This window comes from Acinonyx jubatus, chromosome B2 (assembly GCF_027475565.1).
Source record: "Acinonyx jubatus isolate Ajub_Pintada_27869175 chromosome B2, VMU_Ajub_asm_v1.0, whole genome shotgun sequence".
In the NCBI taxonomy this organism is placed as follows: domain Eukaryota; kingdom Metazoa; phylum Chordata; class Mammalia; order Carnivora; family Felidae; genus Acinonyx; species Acinonyx jubatus.
In genome coordinates, this window is record NC_069385.1 from 44,029,163 (window position 1) to 44,050,386 (window position 21,224).

General features: G+C 37.3%; 1 protein-coding gene across 1 annotated transcript in view; it reads left to right on the forward strand.

Annotated features, from left to right (window-relative positions):
* MAN1A1 (mannosidase alpha class 1A member 1) overlaps nucleotides 1-20,957 on the forward strand; it is a 162,137-nt gene extending 141,180 nt beyond the window's left edge. Inside the window, exons 9-13 of the mRNA XM_015064665.3 lie at nucleotides 2,260-2,375; nucleotides 7,679-7,898; nucleotides 8,822-8,994; nucleotides 17,693-17,808; nucleotides 18,210-20,957. Coding sequence (XP_014920151.3) covers nucleotides 2,260-2,375; nucleotides 7,679-7,898; nucleotides 8,822-8,994; nucleotides 17,693-17,808; nucleotides 18,210-18,336 — 752 coding nt within the window. The 3' untranslated portion in view covers nucleotides 18,337-20,957. The remainder of the gene's footprint in view (nucleotides 1-2,259; nucleotides 2,376-7,678; nucleotides 7,899-8,821; nucleotides 8,995-17,692; nucleotides 17,809-18,209) is intronic.
* Nucleotides 20,958-21,224: the final 267 nt, after the last annotated feature.

Below are 21,224 nucleotides of genomic sequence, written 5' to 3' on the forward strand. Positions count from 1 at the left end.
TGAAATTGCCAAGTGTAGTAAACACGTGTTATCAAAAAGTGTATAGTGAGGGAATCCAGTGGGTGAGGGTCAGGGAAAGAAAGCATCTTTGAGGAAGCAACATTTGATCCTAGACATGAAATATGAGTAAGAGTTACTACTGAAAGGGAAAGGAGTCAGGGAATGCACATCAGGCCCAGAGAACAACACCTTTAGAATTCCTGCAGTAGAGCCTGCTGGTTTCAAGGGAACAAAAGAAGAGCCATATGGCAAGAGGATAGAAAGCAATCAGAGCAGAATTGATGGTAATATGGGGAAGATGGAGACCACGCAGGGCCTCTCAGTCTCCGAAGAGCCAGGATTTGAGTCTTTGCCATTGAAGGCTTCCAATTAGGGATGATCCAGTTCACATGTCAAAAGGGTTATTCTGGTATTAATGGGGGAATAGTTTGGAGTGGCACTACCATTAGAACTCGGTGTGATGATGGAAATGTTCTGTATCTCTCCTGTGCAGTACAGTAACCAAGGACCACATGTAGCTGTTGGGCACGAGTATGGCTGAGGAACTGAATTATTTTATTTTCTTTTAATTAATTTAAATGTAAACAGCTGCATGCTATCGGAGTAAAAAAGGCCAAATAATTGGGCACTGAAGCCTTGAAAGCAGGGGCTATTGGTAGCTTCATCCAGGATCATATTGGTGAGGACAGAGGAGTGGATGGATTCAGGAAATATATAAGAGGTGAAATTAGTAGAGTTAAGTAGCTCACTGATAAGGAAGAGAGAGAGAAGTGAAGAATGACTCTCTGATGTCTAACTTGCACAGTTGGGAGGATGATGGTGCCATGTTAGTGAGACAGGCACCAACAGCAGAAGGTAAGGTTGAGAAGGACAAGAGAATAAATTCAGTTTTAACCTGTTTAATCCTGTCCCCACATAAGCCTCCAAGTGGAGTTGTCAGGTAGGTGTTAGGAGAAATTGTCTTGTTAGCTGTGTAAAAACGGGTTCACTTTTATATGACAAAGTCAACACAAAGGTCTTATTTTAAAAAATAGTTATGTTGGGGTGCCTGAGTGGCTCAGTCGATTAAGCATCCAACTTTGGCTCAGGTCATGATCTTATGGTTTGTGAGTTTAAGCCCTGCGCTGAGCTCTGTACTGACAGCTCGGAGCCTGGAGCCTGCTTCGGAGTCTGTCTCCCTCTCTCTCTGCCCCTCCCCCACTCTCATCTGTCTCTGTCTCTCTCTCTCTCTCTCTCTCTCTCACTCAGAAATAAACATTTAAAAACATTTTTTTAAATAGTTATGTAAAACTAGGTGTGAGTTATGAAACTTAAAATGCATATTTCCAAAATAAGGCTGTTTTATTAGTTCTCAAATTCTCTATGAATTCTAGAAATGATATTTCAAATAGATTATGTCTCTATTTTTGTAGGCAGATATGCTTGAAAAATTAAAGTATTAATTCAGGCAGTAGACAAAAGAATACATTCAGTGTCACAAGGTAGAGAGCAAGAAGTTCCAAGTGCGAGACTGTGCATGGGCGGTGGAGTCAGATGGCACTTACCAGTGATGCAATCTCATTTAGCCTCACTAAGCCTTAATTTTTTTCACTTTTAATGAGGATACTTACCCTATAAGTTGCAAAATTGTGGTACTATATGTAGTAGATATGGCATAATTAGTGGCAGTAGGGGAGGATTGTAGGAATGGAGTGTTAGGAAGAACGTCTCCTGCCCTGTCTTCTTTCTTACTGGCCTCCCTCAAAGGATTTTGACCTTATAGGTTGAAAACACTAGAAACTTTATCTAATCATCATCATCATCATCACCATCATCATCATCAAAGAGTCTGAGGAGCTTCATTTTATCATATGCCAGTCCTTTTTAAGATTTGTTAATACTCATAGTATTTGACATACTTTAGTTATGTTAGTGAAAGCTAAAGCAATTAAAAATTTATTTGAATATATACTGTGAAACATTTTAATTTGGTAGTTTTAACTAGAAAAACAGATTTTAGGAATTGAGGTTGATTATGTATTTTTTATCTTCATGTTTACAAAACTACCCTGGTAATTATTTAGAGTATATCACGTTAGTTAACAGCACATCTGCTCAGTTCAGAATATCTTTCTGAAAACAAGAGATTTGTTGGAATTTAAATGTAACATCGAGTTGCAGTTGACGTAGGCTTTTGCATCCTAGTTACTAATGTGATTTTGCTGCATTATCTGAGTTAAAGCCTGAATCACTCTAAAATTCATTTTCCTCTCTTTGCAGATCATGTATCAGTTGGAGGACTCGGAGACAGCTTTTATGAATATTTGCTAAAGGCGTGGTTAATGTCTGACAAGACAGATCTAGAAGCTAAGAAGATGTATTTTGATGCTGCTCAGGTAAGCCCAATATTTAAATCATCTTTGCCACTAAAATAACTTACAACTTGCATATTAATCAGCATTTAATGGGAAATGGAATACCACATGAGTGAATTACAAAGTATTTCCAGTTAGGCTGAGTTCAGTGTCTGCTAATATAACAATAGTAATCACACTTGGGTTTCATTCTAATGGGGCAGTTGAAAGTGTTTTATTTTGCATGAGTCACAAAATCATGAGGAGGAATAAATCCTAAATTGTATTCTGAAAATTGACAAAGTTAAAATTGCCCAAGGAGTGTCTGGATGGCTAAGTCGGTTAAGTGTCCAATTCTTGATTTGGGCTTGGGTACAGATCTCGTGAGATCAAGTCCTGCATCAGGCTCCACGCTGGCAGTGCAGTCTGTTTGGGATTCTCTCTGTCTCTGTCTCTCTCTCTCTCTTTATCAAAATAAATAAATACACATTAAAAAAGAAAAAATAAAATTTCCCATGATTACAACATCCCTAATGGCTACTTCCATTTCAAATAAACTTATCTCCAGAGATAGACAGCACCCTCAAATAAAAATCCGAACTAATTAATAGTTTCCTATGATCCTTGTAATGGAGGAGCAATGAGAGGGAAAAAATATTTGTTGAAATGCCTACTGTGTGCTAAGTAGTATGTTAGGCAGATACTTTAATTTTTTTTTTTTGATCGTTTATTTATTTTTGAGACAGAGAGAGACAGAGCATGAACAGGGGAGGGGCAGAGAGAGAGGGAGACACAGAATCTGAAACAGGCTCCAGGCTCTGAGCGGTCAGCACAGAGCCCGACGCGGGGCTCGAACTCACCGACCGTGAGATCATGACCTGAGCCGAAGTCGGACGCTTAACGGACCGAGCCACCCAGGTGCCCCTAGGCAGATACTTTAAATGAAGGATTTGTTTGTTTCCTCACAGTAGTTTAGATATTATTTACCTGGTTTTACAGATAAGAGAACTGAACCTTGGAAAAGGTTGATTGTGGAACCAAAAGTCAAACTAAAATTTGTGTCAACACATGTCTCTTTTTACCTTACCACTATGGATTTATTTGTGAAAAAGAATTTCCATAGTACATTTAAGTATGAGCAGTAAGTTAGTAAAGTAAGTTCGAAACTGCTCTGCAAAGTCTATAGGAGGTAGCCAGTGTAAGAGTGAACGAAGCCTCAAGCAAATGTAAGCTTCAGTCAAAACTGAAAATAAAATTTGAAAGTATAAAAAACTTTAAAAGAAGAATATTGTTTGTTTTTTTTTAATTTTTTTTTCAACATTTATTTATTTTTGGGACAGAGAGAGACAGAGCATGAACGGGGGAGGGGCAGAGAGAGAGGGAGACACAGAATCGGAAACAGGCTCCAGGCTCTGAGCCATCAGCCCAGAGCCTGACGCGGGGCTCGAACTCACGGACCGCGAGATCGTGACCTGGCTGAAGTCGGACGCTTAACTGACTGCGCCACCCAGGCGCCCCTAAAAGAAGAATATTGTTTTATATAAAATGCTTGAACTCATACTCAACTTTTCAGGAACAAAGTTTTCTAGCAGAACTAGTACATTTGTGATTGATAAGTATTTTATGTGGTAACCCATTTTCTTAATATTAATTATTATCAAGTCATCTCAAATAATGTTATAAACTTATGGCTAAATCCTCAGAAAAATGACTTTTTTATTGACTCCTCAGAAACTTTTTTATAATCAAGAATATTAACTCATAGGGGAGAAAAGTGGACGTTTATAATTCCAATAATGTAGCCACTGTTCTAAAATTAGTCTCCCTGAGAAGGAGGTCTGGGTAATTTAGACATAGTCCAATTTATTCATTGAAATATAAATGCAACTTACTTTGCTCTGGTTGTCCAGATTCAATATTACTGTGGTTCCCTCCCAAGATCAATTAGAAGCATCACTAAGTACAGCAGATATGACTCTTTACTGCCTGACATACAGGAACCAGAATGCCTTAGTACATTGGCTTTTGTTTAGCACACTTTTAATTAAGGTGCATGATGAACATAAAAAGCAAAGTAGCCTCTTCCAGGTTTGTTTCTCATCATTCCTATGAGGTTTCAGGTTTTAAGCTAGGGAATTCTTCTCCATACCATATGGTTTCCAGTGTGTGATTTTTTTTTCTTGTTATCCTGGCAGATATTTAATTATTCTAATCTTAAAAAGGCCCCCTAAGGTCTTGAAAGGTAACTTTAAAATGTTCTTTGACATATATTCCCCGAGTTTCTAGACTATACCCACACAGTTTTCAATATATTGTATTTAGACAAACCATGGACAGGAAAATCCATTAAGAACAAATGAAGTAAAGTGTTTCCTGTTTCTCTTAATAGTAAAAACATTTCCAATTCATTGTATTTTCAACATAGAAAGCAAAGCTAGAACAATTACATTTCTGATTTTGAGAAGTAACCATGTCTCATATAGCAAAGTTTCTTTCTGCTAAACTGTAGTTTAAAAAAGCGTTATTATTAAGGAGAGAGTCCTTTACATTATTGTTCTGGACAGTTGAGTTACTGCGGATATAGTTCTTCGATTTTAGCCTCAAGTGGATTTTGGAAAGCACTGAATCCCAGCATGGTCTGTTTTCTTTGGTTGGTTTAATAACAAAATACTTTGTGCTTTCAGCTGGCTGTTAAGTTCTTCTCTAGAGACCACACTAAGAATGCACAGTGGTGGATGTTCATTCTTCCAGAGGTCCATTAGAATGAATGGTAGCTGGGCTGATGATGTGTTAGACATTTAAGTTTCTAAAGGTTTCATCACACTAATTCTTTTCAAATATGGAAGGCTGAAATCACAACATATGTAATATTCTTTTTTCCTAAGCAATTCTCTGTAGATTTGACACTTTTTTTTTAGAGCCACTAAAGACTGTTTTTTCCTCTTTTATATTTATTTACATTTTCCCACTGTCACACAAACATTGCTTCAAAAGTCTTGGAACTTCATTGTAGTTTATTTAAGAGGTAGCAGCTTGGTCAGAACCATGCCAAAAGAAAGAATATAGTACTTTATTCAGGATCTGTAACAGGGTAATAATGTTTCACTAATCCATGATCCAAAGCTATAACTTTTGCCATGTAGAAAGAATAATTTCTTGGGTGATGAACAAATATCTGCTTTAAGACCTTAACTGTAATTTGTGCTATAAGAAGTGTAAATAGTTAAGATGTTCAGTTGCATGAATAAGAATGAATGTTAATATAACTAGACCATCAATAAAACTAGCTAACCACAGTTAATGAGCACAGTACTATGTTCATTTATTTCTTACCATCTTGGTTTCATGTATTTATTTCCAATAAAAATAGGAAAGGTTTTATCTGTCTGTATATTCACTTTCATTCATTCTTCTCAATCTCAGTTTCATCTGTGTGTACTGTTCCCAAATGTGCTTCCTAAAAAACTCTCTTTTTTTTTTTATAATAGTGTAACAGGTATAGACGTAGTCTTAGCTCTTTTTCTTCTATGAAGTAATTGAAAGGGGAAAAAAAACACATTTCCTGTTACAGTAGTTGGAAGTTAGTGATTTCAAACAGTTATATTTCATTTTTGCTTTTTAGAATATAAGGCTTATTTGAAAGGCTTATCTATTTGAAAAGAATGTCAATAATCCTGCAGCAGAAATAAGAGATATTTTACAGATCATATTTGTAAACATCATTTCCCCCCAATTTACAGATCTTTATTCCTTTTCTTAAGTTTTTATTTTGATTCCAGTTAGTTAACACACAGTGTTATATTTGTTTCAGGTGTACATTATAATAATTCAACACTTCCATATATAGCCTTATGCTCTTCACAATAAGTGCCCTCCATCCCCATCACCTATTTCACCCATCTCCCCCCTCTGGTAACCATCCCTCCCCTCTGGTAACCATCAGTTTGTTCTCTATAATTAAGACTTTGTTTCGTGATTTGTCTATTTTTCCCTGTATTTATTTTGTTTCTTAAATTCCACATATGAGTGATATCATCTGGTATTTGTCTTTCCCTGACTGACTTATTTCGCTTAGCATTATACGCTCTAGCTCCATCCATGTCATTGCAAATGGCAAGATTTCATTTGTTTTTGTGGCTAAATAATATTTTATTATTGCCACATCTTCTTTATCCATTCACCAATCGATGGACACTTGGGCTGCTTCCATATCTTGGCTATTGTAAATAATGCTTCTATAAACATAGGGGTGCATGTATCCCTTTGAATCAGTGTTCTTGTATTCTTTGGATAAATACCTAGTAGTGTGATTGCTGGATCGTATGATAGTTCCATTATTACCTGAGAAACCTCATACTATTTTCCATCGCAGCTGCCCCAGTTTGCATTCCCACCAACAGTGTGTGAGTGTTCCTTTTTCTCCACATCCTCACCAACACCTGTTGTTTCTTGTGTTGTTGAGCTTAGCCATTCTGACAGGTGTGAGGTGATATCTCATCATGGTTTTCATTGGCATTTACTTGATGGTAAGTGATGATGAGCATTTTTTCATGTGTCTTTTTTGTTTTCCATTGTACACGAATGTGCTTTTTAATAGAATTATTAGGGAGGAATTTAATTCAAATGTTACCACAATGGAGATGTGAATGAGGATGATAAATGAACTTTATCAAGTGCTAGAGACAGTACTGACTGCTTCATAAACTAAATGTTGCTGAATTTTCTCAGTAAATACTACTTATTCTCCTTTTATGGATAAGGATACTGAGATTTGGGGATACAGTAAGCAAATTACCCACCAAATTCACAGATAGTAAATGTCAGAGTTGGAATTTTGAGGCCAAGCAAACTGATTCAAGAACAGCATATCTTTCCCACTCAGTTTTGCCACTCTCTGAGCCTCAGAGAGCAAAAGGAAGGGTAATACCACCAGCCTGATTTTATATACAGATACGCTCTGTTCTTCATCCACAGTAGGGCCTGTGCTTTGTGCTGTTTCTTCATTGTGAAAATGGAAATGCATTAAGCATTACGTCTACACCAGTGGCCTATCATTGAGAAGCAGACCATTTTTGTTGTATGAGGACTAAAAGTGTTTGATCATGGACTCAGGCAAAACCAACTGGACTGGCCCAACAGTGATAATTCTAACTAACCAAACTAATTAGGCATATACTAGAAGAAGATACAGAAAGCAAGAGCATAAAATTTCAGGTTGAATCAGATTTATAACAAACTCAAACCGTGAGTGAGGTTATATCCTTTTTCTCTCTTAGTCTTGAGAGTGTTTTTAGTATAAATTTGAGAGGAGATTTAAAAATGTTGAAAATAATTATTATTTTCAGGCAATTGAGACTCACTTGATCCGCAAGTCTAGTAGGGGACTGACTTACATCGCGGAGTGGAAAGGGGGCCTCCTGGAACACAAGATGGGCCACCTGACCTGCTTTGCTGGAGGCATGTTTGCACTCGGGGCGGACGATGCTCCCACAGGCCTGACCCAACACTACCTTCAACTCGGGGCTGAAATTGCCCGGACCTGTTATGAATCTTACAATCGCACATGTGAGTACATGTTACTCTTCATTTTCTATCTATTCCCACATGCTTTTATTTCATTCCTAAGGAACATTGACATTGCTGCCATCAAAAGAATATCCACTGTGCCTCATGAAATAGGAAGCTCATGATTAATATTTTAAAGGAATTTATATTTTTTACTTTAGGAAGTACTGCTTTCTACATAAAAAATCTACTCTTAGTTTACTAAGGAACAAAATTGGAGGCTGTAAAGGTTTAAGCCAGTCTCATTTATTGACCCTGCTTTAAGCAAATTACATTGGGTAAGACTCTATCCCAAGTGCAAAAGAAATTTAGTATTTTATAAACCATTATTAATCTTCTCAGTGTCTCTATGAAATAGAGTCTGGGTCCCTTCTTATGAAATAGGAGTTTGAAGCACAAAGATTAACATAATTTATGACATAATGACTTAGAATTAGTTTTCCAGCTAACTCATAAGGGGTGTTGTAGTGCCTTGTATTTACCTGGGGGGCACTCAGTAAATGATGGTTAAATGAAAGAAAATAAACGATCATTGCCATTTTCTAAAAAGGACTCTTAGATGACTATATTCTCAAAGTTGAGACATTATTTTGAACATTATTTATTATGTGATGTTTATAACCATTTCTATTTTTCTTTTTTTTAAATATAATTTATTGTCAAATTGGTTTCCATACAACACCTAGTGCTTATCCCAATAAGTGCCCTCCCTCCTGCCCATCACCCACTTTCCCCTCTCCCCCACCCCCACCTACCCTTAATTTGTTCTCAGTCCTTAAGAGTCTCTTATGGTATAACCATTTCTTAAAATGATTGTTTTGGCATATCTCTTGAATGTTGTAAAGTACTTTCTAGTTTCATTTAAGTTATAGAACTAAGCAGTGTCCGAGGCAATAACCCTTGTCACCGTGCATACTCTTTAGTTATGAAGCTGGGACCAGAAGCTTTCAGATTCGATGGTGGTGTTGAAGCCATTGCTACAAGGCAAAATGAAAAATACTACATCCTGCGGCCAGAGGTTGTTGAGACTTACATGTACATGTGGCGACTGACTCATGATCCAAAGTACAGGAAATGGGCCTGGGAAGCAGTAGAGGTGATATTTTAATCTGCTGACATTTCTTGTTCATAAATGTCTCAGGAAAAATGTTCAATGATTTCTATCAATCTAGTATATCAACTTTCCTATGGTTTTGAAAGCTTTAATCAGACTTTTTCCCAACTTAGGAATGAGTGTTGTCAGTTGTCATCCTATATCCCTGGCTTTGCTTCATGTGACAATGATATTAATATACGAATTGTGAGATTGAAGGAAGTATGTAGAAAGGCATATTATGAAATTAAGTTCCCATAGAAATGATGATCATTTAATTCCACAAGGACTTGTTGACAACTTGGGGAAAATCACCCCTGCCTGTTGTCTGTTTAAAGAAGCCGCTCTGTGGTTTGTTGTTGTTGTTGTTGTTGTTGTTGTTGTTGTTGTTGTTAGTCTTTGGGCATTGAAATGAAAATATATGCTTGTACTTAGAGTTCCAACCTAAATAAAGAGGTAAATTGAGGCAAACTCAAAATTATATTTAAAAAAAAAAGTTGATTCCAGAAGAGCAGAGGAATTGCAATTCAGGACACACAGAATGTAGCAAGCTACAGGTGAGTCAGTTGAGGGTTTGAAGTAGGCTGTATTTATGGACAGGGAATGTAAAGAAGAAAGAATTCAGTTAGAGTCTATTCAAGTAAAAAACAAATGGAGACCAGCTTTGAAAATTCCCTGAGCAGACAAAACCAGTCCAGTCCTACAAATACAGCTCAATGGAGCTCTTCTGTGAGACCAGCCAGGCCTGTGTCATTTCATGTTCATTCCTCTGAAAACCATAAGTAAAACTTCCCAAAGTTGATATAAGGTACCCCCTGACCAACTCCCTGTCATTCCAATATTATCAGTTTTCTATAAATCCAGCATATGTAGGAAATCAGTCTCTCTGTCCTCAAGTTTTGTTTTCCCGAGGGCACATGCATAAGATTTTCCATTTTCTACCTTCCAGTTCCATTTTAGATTGAAATTCTTTCACAGAATAAATTAACTACTTAGATCTAACTTTTAGAAAGAACCTATAGAACTACTTTGTGCAATAGTATTCATTCACTGATCTCGGGCTTATATAGACCTTCCATCTGTCCAATACACTGTTTTAATTGTCTTTGTCACCCCTTGGGTCTCTCCTGCCGAATATGGCATATCATCTTCCTAAACTAATCTGGTGAACACTGTGTGCCAGTGCCCACGGACGTTGCCTCCAGAACATGCATGAAATGGTGTCTAATTTTAAGAGCTGTTATTCTGGAAGGAGTTGTAATGGGGCACCCAGGCAATAAGAGCAAGCCAAAGCTTGAATTACACTCACTTACTCTTTAACACTCTGTTACAAAGTTAGCTGTCTTTAAAAACTGACCATTAGAAATAACTTCTGTCAGGGCACCTGGGTGGCTCAGTCGGGTAAGTGCTTAACTCTTGATTTTGACTCAGGTCATGACCTCACGGTTTATGAGATCAAGCCCCCTGTTGGGCTCTGTGTTGACAGCAGGGTGCCTGTTTGGGATTCTCTCTCTGTCTCTCTGCCTCTCTCCCATTCTCTTTCTCTATATATAACAAACAAACAAACAGACTTTAAAAAAATAAAAGAACTTCTCTCAGGAAATCTAAAATGAATATATTGCCTTTGTGTAAATCGTTAACTAATATCTTAGGAAGCCATTGATGAATATTGCTTTTTACCCACTCCATGTAGAATATGTCTTATCACTGGTCATTAATCATTTTAAGTAATAACGATTCTTTAGGTCCCTTTTTTTCTTTTTTTTTTCCTTGCAAAGTTTTCTCGTTAATGTTTAGCCAGTAGTAGTTCCAGTTTCTTTAAATGTGTGTTGTTTTACCTCTGAAAAACTGTATAAAAATGGAGGTTCATGTAAACTTTGGTGATAGGAAATGATTTTGGTTTTCAACACTCCAGCAAAAGAATTAAGGCTAAGAGTCACCTTGTGAATATCAGTTTAAATGGATATATCTCATTAAATGTAAAACACCCTAATTGATAAGGGTATTTGATAACAGTGTGATTTTATGTACCACTAAGAGAATACAACACTACCAATTAAATTATGACATGCCAATTTTAGAGATGGCAAAGTGTGAAAAGCATATGGCCAGGGACTGATATAAAAACAGAAATAAGTAAACCACTATTGTCATGTGGTTGAAGAGCTTTGGTTTGCTTGGTTCTTCAGGGGCGTGTGTGTGTTTGTGGGGTAATAAATTGGTTTCAGATGTTAGGATTTTTGTCTGTTGTCAAATTTTAGCATAGCGTATGATGTAAGATTGTTTCCCTGTGCCAGGACTCCTGGGTGGTTCAGTTGGTTAAGTGTCCAGCTTCGGCTCAGGTCATGATCTCACGGTTTGTGGGTTTAAGCCCCGCGTTGGGCTCTGTGCTGACAGCTCAGAGCCTGGAGCCTGCTTGGGATTCTGTGTCTCCTCTCTCTGCCCCTCCCCAACTTGCACGCGCGCGCGTGCTCTCGCTCCCTCTCTCTCTCTCTCTTTCAAAAGTAAACGTTAAAAAAATATTTTTAATTAAAAAAAAAATAAAGATCATTTCCCTGTGCCACAAAACAGGTGTACCCCCAACCCCACCCTTGTTTTTTGCCACTAGTGCTTCTGCTAGAACTTGAGGTGTAGTGGGGACAGAGGAGTGCTGGGACACTTGCCTTTTGTAAAGCACAAATCATAGACTTAGATGGTGTGGCAGTACTTTTTTCCCTTGTGTCACACCCCCCAGCCCTCCTTTGTTTCAGCTGCAGCTGCGGTGGGCAGTATCGCTGTGGGCTCCCTGGTGTTTCTCAGCTGCTCTGACTCTGGGCTTCCTCCCAGGCTGTGGTCTGGGAAGCGGGAGAGTTAAAGTCTCCAGGGACAACTCTGAAGCAGTGAGGCTTCAGAGTTGATGGACAACTATGTCAGTCTTCCCTCTTTGAAGAATAACTCTGAGATTCCTTCTGCATGGTTCCTCAGATGGTTTCCAGTGGGACGGAGCCCTTGAGGCCCACAGCTGTAACCCAGTCAACATATTTCACTGGCTATTCTCCCTTGCTCCATTCACTTTTCCCATTCATCACCTAAAAACTTCTTGCATCCAACCCTGTCTCATGCTCTGTTTTTAGGGGGAGCCAAACTGAAACATAGGAGTATACCTTCAAAATAACCTAGTCTATCTAGCCTTCCACTCAAAGAAAGGACTTGTCTTCGTCTTTGCCAAATGGATATTCCTCATCAATCCAAGGACTTTGTAGCAAAAGGAATATGGTACTAATAAAGTAATTCATTCCAATTTTTTAATGTCTGAAAGTGTTAGAAAGTTACTTTTCGAAAGCAGAATTTACAGTGTTTTGTGTTCCGGGGGTCCTGAGGAAAACTCCCTTCTCTCTTCTACATTTTAGCTCCTCATTTATCTGAAGACAGCATGTTCTGCCACCTGTTCCTTCCCCACCCAACACTTCCCTCCATTTGCGTCCTCATGACATGTGCGGTCTCTTAGGGCTGAGCTGTGCGACTCAATAACCTCTCTTCTGAGTATCATTTCCCACAGCCTATGGTCCACCTTGTTCTTTTAGTAGATTGTAAAATTCCTGGCTTACACTGAAATTGTGGTCAAATGGTGTTAGCTACTACATAGCCACTGTTGTGACGGTTCTTTTGTTCCATATCTGTCTTCACCCATACTTGCTATTTGTAAAGTATTTGTCAGCCCTGCTGTCTTCTAATGAAATTCTCCCTTTCCGGCCTTCTTTCACTGATACACTCAGTAAACCCGCTTTCCATGTCTTAACCAAATTCCTGAATGGTAGTGCCAAACACAATAATAATGTTGAACAAGATATGAGATTATATAATCCAGCATACAGCACTAGAAGCTTCTCCGTAAATTACCAACAATCCATTAATACCAGATATTCATGCATTTGTGAATCTACGTAGCAGAAATAACATTTACCTGATAGTTCTTTTGCTTTTTCTCAATAATGTCATGAAAACTTTATTAAATTCCTCCCAATTAAGTAGGTATAATATTCTGATAAAGGTCTACTACAAATTATACATATACATTCACATATGTGTTGGTAAATATAGATTTGACAACATCTATAATTATAGGTATGTGTAAATTATATGAGGTCTCCTCTGGTCCCATAGCAGTTAAGCCTTATACAGGGATTTTATATTTCTTCTTTTTACGCACAGACATTTTTTTCTGGTCTCCTAAATCTGACCTTTTCCATATTGTCTTCTCAGTCCCTTCTTGTCCCTTCTCAGGCTGGAACCCTGTTTCCAGACTCTTTGATATGTCTGTTTTGCTAGGTTCCAAACTCAACCATTCAGGTTTATTATTAGCATTGTTGCCTGGGATCCACTCTAGGAAATCTCCACGGATCAGCTGTTTATCTAACCTGTTTAACCTAAAGATAAGAGAATGCTTTTCTTTATCTTTCTGACTTAGGATTTTAACTCATGCTGCTCCCTATTCTCTTACCTTTCTTACCCCTAAAAAGGTACAGTTACTTGGTGTCTAGGTTGTACTTCATCCTTTGTTTAGACTTCCAGTAACTGTAAACATTTTCCTATTTTCTATTCTCTGCTATTAGCACATCCCAGCCACATATGGTCACTAATAATGTAAGCATTTACATAAAATCGAGGTGACCCCTATGCCTAGAGTCTGAGAGTCCCAAGAACAGATTGTAGTAAAATGATGTTCTAATCAGACTGTGCAGCATAAATACGTGACTGCTTCCACTGTTGAGTTACTGTGAAACCAGGGCCTGTTATGGGTGCCCAGGAGGCTCCATATTCCTAAAGTTTCAAAGTTTAGACTTCACAGGAAGGTTTTTCATTTTTTGAAAGTTAAAAAAAAAAAAAAGCCTGTGGCAGTTCCCTTTTTTTTCTCTTTAATTTGCCAAAAGCCTCTGAAAGGTCCCTGTCACTATGGTAAGCGTGTCTTCATCTTGTTTTATTCCCATGACAGCCCCATGTTGAGCAAAGGGACACTGCCTAGGTCCAGAAACGTCTGAGGTCACAGGGAGTCTAGGGCTGGGATTTAGCCCCCTCTTCTAAGATTTTAGAATGTGTTCTGGACCACTATGGCTCACCACATTAGGACAGAGAGAGAAGAAGAATGGGGGTGAACTGAAAAGAAGAAAAAGGATTGGGCATTGTCTACCCCACAGAAGGACTCTTTTCCTATAATGAAAGAGGGAACTTAACAGAAATTTCCCTGGGAGAGAGGAGTGGCAGTTGATCATGCCTGGTCCTCTCATTAGCTTATCACCAAAGAACTTCAAGGGGGGAAAAAAGTTTCATTGTTAAAATCTTTTTTAGGAAATGTTTGGAAGTAGGGTTTAATTATGTTCCATAACAAGCTTGTCCATTTCTTCCAAATCCTGTTGTTGTTTTTTTTTCTTTTTTACAAATAATCTCTGGTCTACTCCAGTGTATCTGGTATTTGACTTTTTAATCAAAGAGAACTTCTGTCAAAAAAGGAAGGAAGGAAAAAAATATTAGGACCTGAAAGTTCCTTTCCGCAGGCTTTCCCTGCTTGGTTTGTTTGTCTGCAACAGAGAATATAATCAAAGCATTTTTTTAAGTTGATCTTATTTTCCCAGTGGCTTTTAAAAAGTACCAAATCATGAAGTATTTTCTTTATTCATGTAGCCTGCAAATTGTGTTAGGTTGTTACCTAAATTTTCATTTCCACACTGCCCAACCCATCTCTTTTCCAAATACTCGTTATAGTCAGAGAACTTCAGAAATGTAGCATCATTTCTCTCTAGACAGTTAAGAAATGGACTCATCCTATTTTCTTCCATCCCAGAGCAAAACAAAAACAAAAACAACAACAACAACAAAAACCCACTTTTTTTAGAAGTAGATATCAGCCACATTTTTTCACTGCCTTGCATTTTCTTCTTTTATATCTGTTACCAATGTCACTAATTAGTACTCCGCAATCAGTTTTTATAAAATAGATGTTCTGAGTGTAGTAGCAGCTGTTTTTGGTCCAGTATATGTTCTAAGTTTCTGGGTTTATAATCCCAATTGACATTAACAGTCTCTCTAGATCAGGGGTCAGCAAACTTTTTCTATAAGAGCCAGAGAAAATTAGGCATAGGGACCAAGTACAACTAAAAGCGTACCTCATTTTATTGTGCATTGCTTTATTGTGCTGTGTGGATATTGTGTTTTTGTTTTTGTTTTTGTTTTTTTACAAATTGAAGGTTTGTGGCTACCTGTGTCAACCAAGTCTAATTGGTGCCATTTTTCCAACAACATTTGCTGCTTGCTTTATGTCTCTGTGTCACATTTTTGTAATTCTCACAATATTTACAACTTTTTCATTGTTACATTTATTATGGTGAATGTGTAATCAGTGATCTTTGATGTTATTGTTGTAATTGTTTTGGCATGCTACAAACTGCGCCCTTATAAGACAGAACTTTATCGATAAATGTTACGTGTTCTGATTGCTCCACCAACTAGCCATCCCCCAACCCTCTCCCCCTCCTGGGGCCTCCCTCTTTCCTGAGATATGACAATACTGGAATTAGGCCAATTAATAGCCCTATAAAGGCCTCTAAGTGTTCGGATGAAAGGAAGAGTCACATATCTTTCAATTTAAATCAAAAGCTAGAAATGATTAGGTTTAATGAGGAAGGCTTCTCGTGCCAAACAGCCACATTGTGAGTGCAAAGGAAAAGTTCTTGAAGGAAATTAAAAGTGCTACTTCAGTGAACACATGGATGATAAGACAGTGCAACGCTAATAGGGAGAAAGTTTAGTGGTCTGGATAGAAGATCAAACCAGCCACAACATTCCCTTAAGCCAAAGCCTAATCCAGAGCAAGGTCCTAACTCTCCTCAATTATGTGAAGGCTGAGAGAGGTGAGGAATCTGCAGAAGAAGAGATGGGAGCTGGCAGAGGTTGGTTCATGAGATTTAAGGAAAGAAGCTATCTCCATAACATCAAAGGACAAGGTGAGGCAGCGGGTGCTGATGTAGAAACTGCAGCAAGTTCTCCAGCAGATCCAGCCCAGATCATTAATGAAGGTGACTACACTACACAACAGATTTTTAATGTAGATGAAACAGCCTTCTATTGAAAGAAGATGCCCACTAAGACTTTCATAGCTGGAGAGGAGAAGAAGCCTGGCTTCAAAACTTCAAAGGACAGGCTGACTCTTTTGTTAGGGGCTAATGCAACTGGTAACTTGAAATTGAAGCCAGTGCTCACTTATCATTTCAAAAATCCTAGGGCCCTTAAGAATTAGGCTAAATCTACTCTGCCGCTCTAAAATGGAACAACAAAGCCTGGATAATAGCTCATCTGTTTACAGAATGGTCTACTGAATATTTCAAGCCCATTGTTGAGACCTACTGCTCAGAAAAAAAAGATTCCTATCAAAATATTACTGCTTATTGACAGTGTACCTGGTAGCCCAAGAGCTAAAAGGAAGACAATGAGATTAATGTTTTCATGCCTGCTAACACAGCATCCATTCTGCGGGTCGTGGATCAAGGAACATTTTGACTTTAAGCATTTAAGAAATACATTTCATAATTTCATAGCTGCCATAGACAGTGATCACTCTGGATCTGGGCAAACTAAATTGAAAACCTTCTGGAAAAGATTCACCATTCTAGATGCCATTAAGAACATTCGTCATTTATGGAAGAGGTCAAAATATCAACATTAATAGGAATTTGAAAGAAGTTGGTTCCGGCCCTCATGGATGACTTTGAAGATTTCAAGACTTCATTGGAAGAACTAACTGCACTTGTGATAGAAATATCAAGAGAACTGGAATTGAAAGTGGAGCCTGAAGATGTGACCAAATTGCCAAATTTCACGATAAAACTTGAACAGATGAGGAGTTGCTCTTTATGGATGTGCAAAGAAAGTAGCTTCTTGAGATAGAATCTACTCCTGGTGAAGATTGTTGAAACGATCACAAAGGATTTAGAATATGACATAAACGTGTTTGATAGAGCAGTGGCAGGGGACTGACTCCAATTTTGAAAGAAGTTCCACTATGGGTAAAATGCTGTCAAACAGCATTGCGTGCTGCAGAGAAATCATTTGCGAAAGAAACTGTCAAGTGATGCGGCAGTCTTCATTGTTGTCTTACTTTAAGCATTTGCCACGGCCACCCCAGCCTTCACCAACCACCAGCCTGATCAGTCAGCAGCCATCCACATGAAGGCAAGACCCTCCACCAGCAAAAACAGTACAACCCACTGAACACTCTGATGAGGTTTAGCATTTTTTAGCAACAGAGTATTTTTTTAATTAAGGTGCGTACGCTGTTTTTAGACATAATGCTACTGCACACTTTATAGATTTTGGGTAAACATAACTTTTATATGCACTGGGAAATGAAGAAATTCACTTGATTCACTTAATTGCAATATTCACTTATTGTAGTGGTCGGGAACCAAACTCACAAAAATCACTAAAAATTGTCTCAAAATTAAATGTAGAAGTGTTTCAAATTAGGTGAGATGTATTGTCCATGTGCCCTTTAACTTTTCATACTTTATATGCATTTACATTTTGTGGCCTTTTAAATTGTCACCTGAAACTCTTCCAATGCATCATTCAACTTGAATCCTTATATTATTGAATTTGGCAATTTCACAATAAAAATTGGTGGCAATTTATTGAAATGTGACCATCTTTTTCCCTCTTCCTTGTAATGTAGGCCCTGGAAAATCACTGCAGAGTGAATGGAGGCTATTCAGGCCTAAGAGATGTTTACCTCAGACATGAGAGTTATGACGATGTGCAACAGAGTTTCTTCCTGGCAGAGACACTAAAGTAAGTAAAATGTGTTCTAAACGTATGTGGCAGAGGTACCTGGTCAGATCTTCTTTGGCAATGTCTTCATCATGGACACATTCAAATAATATCAAGTACGACCGCTTCCGAATGCCGTCCTTACATGCCTGGCAATAATTGCAGGCGTGTCTCCAGTCGTCACCTAAGTTTGATGACTTGGAATTGCTTTGTGGGTTTTCACACACTACTACCCAAACACAAAGCAGCTTCTCTGTTCCACATTAGTGACGGCATTGCCTCAGGGTTTTGCAGTGCTTGACTGTTGTCCGTGGTTCTCCGTAAGATGAATGGAGACATTGATGTGGTTTTTGCTGTGTGTTTCTGCTTTCCCTGCCTGACACAGTCTCTCGGGTCTCATATGCTCACGTTTCTCCCTCCAGGTATTTGTACTTAATATTTTCTGATGACGATCTACTTCCACTGGAACACTGGATCTTCAATACCGAGGCACATCTTCTCCCTGTACTCTCTACGAATAAAAAGGAAGTTGAAGTCAATGAAAAATAAAAAGACATTTCGTATTTTACTCTGCTCCATTCCCTTCACTGCATACCTTAATGATTCCTTTTCTGGTATTCAGGCACATGATGAATTTTTATCAATAGGTCTGTGATTATCCTAAGTTCTGAAATTGTTTTGCAGTCTTTTAGGTTTATTATCAGAAGCATAGATGGACCTAAATTCCTTATCCTATCCTTTATTATTCAGTCAGTGGATCATAGGTTTTTACATTTTTTTAAGTAATCTGGAGTTCATGAAGGTGTATCATTTTTATTAAACTGAATAGAATGGTATACCAGTGACCTCTTAATTATAATTTTGATTTGACTGCAAAACTTTTTCCTCCTCTATGAGGAGATGATGTCTGCTTTAAGCTGTAATGTTTTGCCATGTTGCAAAAAGCCATAATAATAAATTAAATATTAAAAAAGCTTTTTCCTTTTCAATTTTATGTTAATCTGGTTTGTCTATCCACCAGAGACAGATCTTATAACTGTGACAGACAGCTTCTTTATGCGGGTCTATCATTATTTGATAGAATGTCTTCTAAAATACTTCACTCACATTGTAATTCAAATTAGAATGTCATCCCAAAAGGATCATCTCATGTTGACCTCATTTCATTGGAACCATGGTATATTTTTGTTAGTTAATTATATTAGTGTTTCCTAATTTGTGAATTAGTTCTCAAATTTTACTTTAAATGTCCTGTGTCATTTCTGGATCATGCCCTGGTTAATTTCTCCCATTCCCTACCACACAATGGGTTGATCGTTCAGGTTTTGCAGAGCTCTGTTATTACGGAATTATATTTTTTTAAAGGAAACAATGTAACTTTTAGTGCATTAGTTTTTGCTTTTAACTGAGTATATGAAGAAATTGAGTCTCTCTAAAAAAGGGTATTTCACATGGTTTTTAGTTTGTATTTCATCTTTAAGGTTTTTTTTTTCTTGTTATCAAAAAAAAAAAAAGCATTACATTTGGCTCAGATCAGATTTGAAAAAGACCCTTTCTCAAATGTAGTAAGTTATTTCATTTCAGTTTACAAAAGCAGAATTTAACTCTGAAAGAAGCTCTGCTAATGTATCTATCTATTCTTGGTCAATTGAAGAAAATCTAATAAACTTTTAGGCCAAATAAGAATATAGTACATTTTGTGTGGTCAAATTCAACATAGAGATCCCAGCTTAAAAGCAATATATAGGAATGGACATTCCTAATTCCCCACAGTCCTATCGCAGATCAAAATAATGATATGATTCTTCTTTAAGAACAAGCATTATTTGGAGATATGAGTGGCTTTCCCAAGAATAAATTTGGTGGCACCCCATGTCATATTTCCCATGAAAGGGCTAATAATGATGATGCATTTACTGAGGAACAGAGACTGAGCACCTGCATTTTCAACCTGGAGGGGTCAGATAGGTCAGTGCAACCTCATGAATTAGGCTGAACCATATGAAATTGCTGCACTTGTAGTTTAAAAACTATCCTATATCAGCAATTTCGTATGGTTCAACATACTGTTTTTTAATTATTTTATTGGCTCTCAGTAGACTCCATTGTTTTAGCTGTTTCAGCTTTTGAAAGTGTTTCAAGATTTCCTTTGTCTGAAAGGACCACCTGTGTGACCTGCTCTTTTTTCAGTACTGTACATTGGTTTATGTCAAAGAATAAATTAATAAAGTTAGTAAATGAAAAAGATCCTTTAGTACATCATTATTGCCATGTTAATGAGTTCCTGTGACCCAGAATAATTCCTTCCACTCATATCTTCAGCTCACCTTATGAAATGAATAGATAGCTGAGAGTCCTTTCTTCCCAGGACTTCAAAGCAAAGTGTGAAAGATTATTGCAAAAATTGGGCCATATGTATTTAGATGATAATTCTCACGTGAATGTCCTAGGACTAGCAACTTAAATTAATTTATTTTCTTTGATTTTCAGTTTGATTTGTAAGAGCACAAAGGTGATCTGCATTTCTGCAGCAGAGAGGATATTAAAATCAGGTCATGTGTACACGCTGCACTATAATGTACCTTTTGTATCCTGATATAAATAGGCAAGATGATTGTACTACCTTTTGCTCTGCCAATGGCAAGAACAAAGTTTTTCAATTCCAAAACTTTGATTTTTTAACGTAAGTCCCCAAAACACCAAAAACGTAAACAAGATGAGAGATGATTATTATGGTGATGTAATTTAAAGTTGTACTTTGTGTTAATTATTTTAAACAACTTAAGTCCTTAGGTAGACACACTCATTTTCAGCAAAACTGTGCAGTTAAGTTTACATATGTATTCACATCCTGAAAGGTGAATAATTAAAATAGCACTTAATTTTGTGTTTCTGCATATGTTTTTGGTATACTGTGCACAATTAATATTACACATATAAGTTGTATGGAAATTTACAGAACTCGAAGATGTTTGTCATGACTCCTTCATATGTAGTACCCATTCCTTTCATTGATTGTTTTTAATTTGTACATAAGTCTATTCTGCCATATCCAACTTTATATAAATCTCTAATGTTATGGGAAACATAATAGATTGACACATAATTTTTAAAAACTATATTTGTAAAATTTCTCTATTGTGAATAAAGCCTTTTAATATATCTCCTCATTTGTTGTTTTGCTCCTTTTAAGTAAGCCTTTGTATATGTCGGGGTGAGTGCGTACAATTGCAAGTTGAAATAATAGTCATTATTATTAATCCTGATAGTGATTCCATACCACACCCAGAGAATCTGGACAAGGAAACATTTCTCATTACAAAGTTAAAATTGCAAAAAATTTTGCATATACATTTTTGATTAATCAAATATCATATTAAGACTCCAAAATATGTTCAACACCGGGCATATAGAGTAGAGATGGGGAGTTAGTGGAA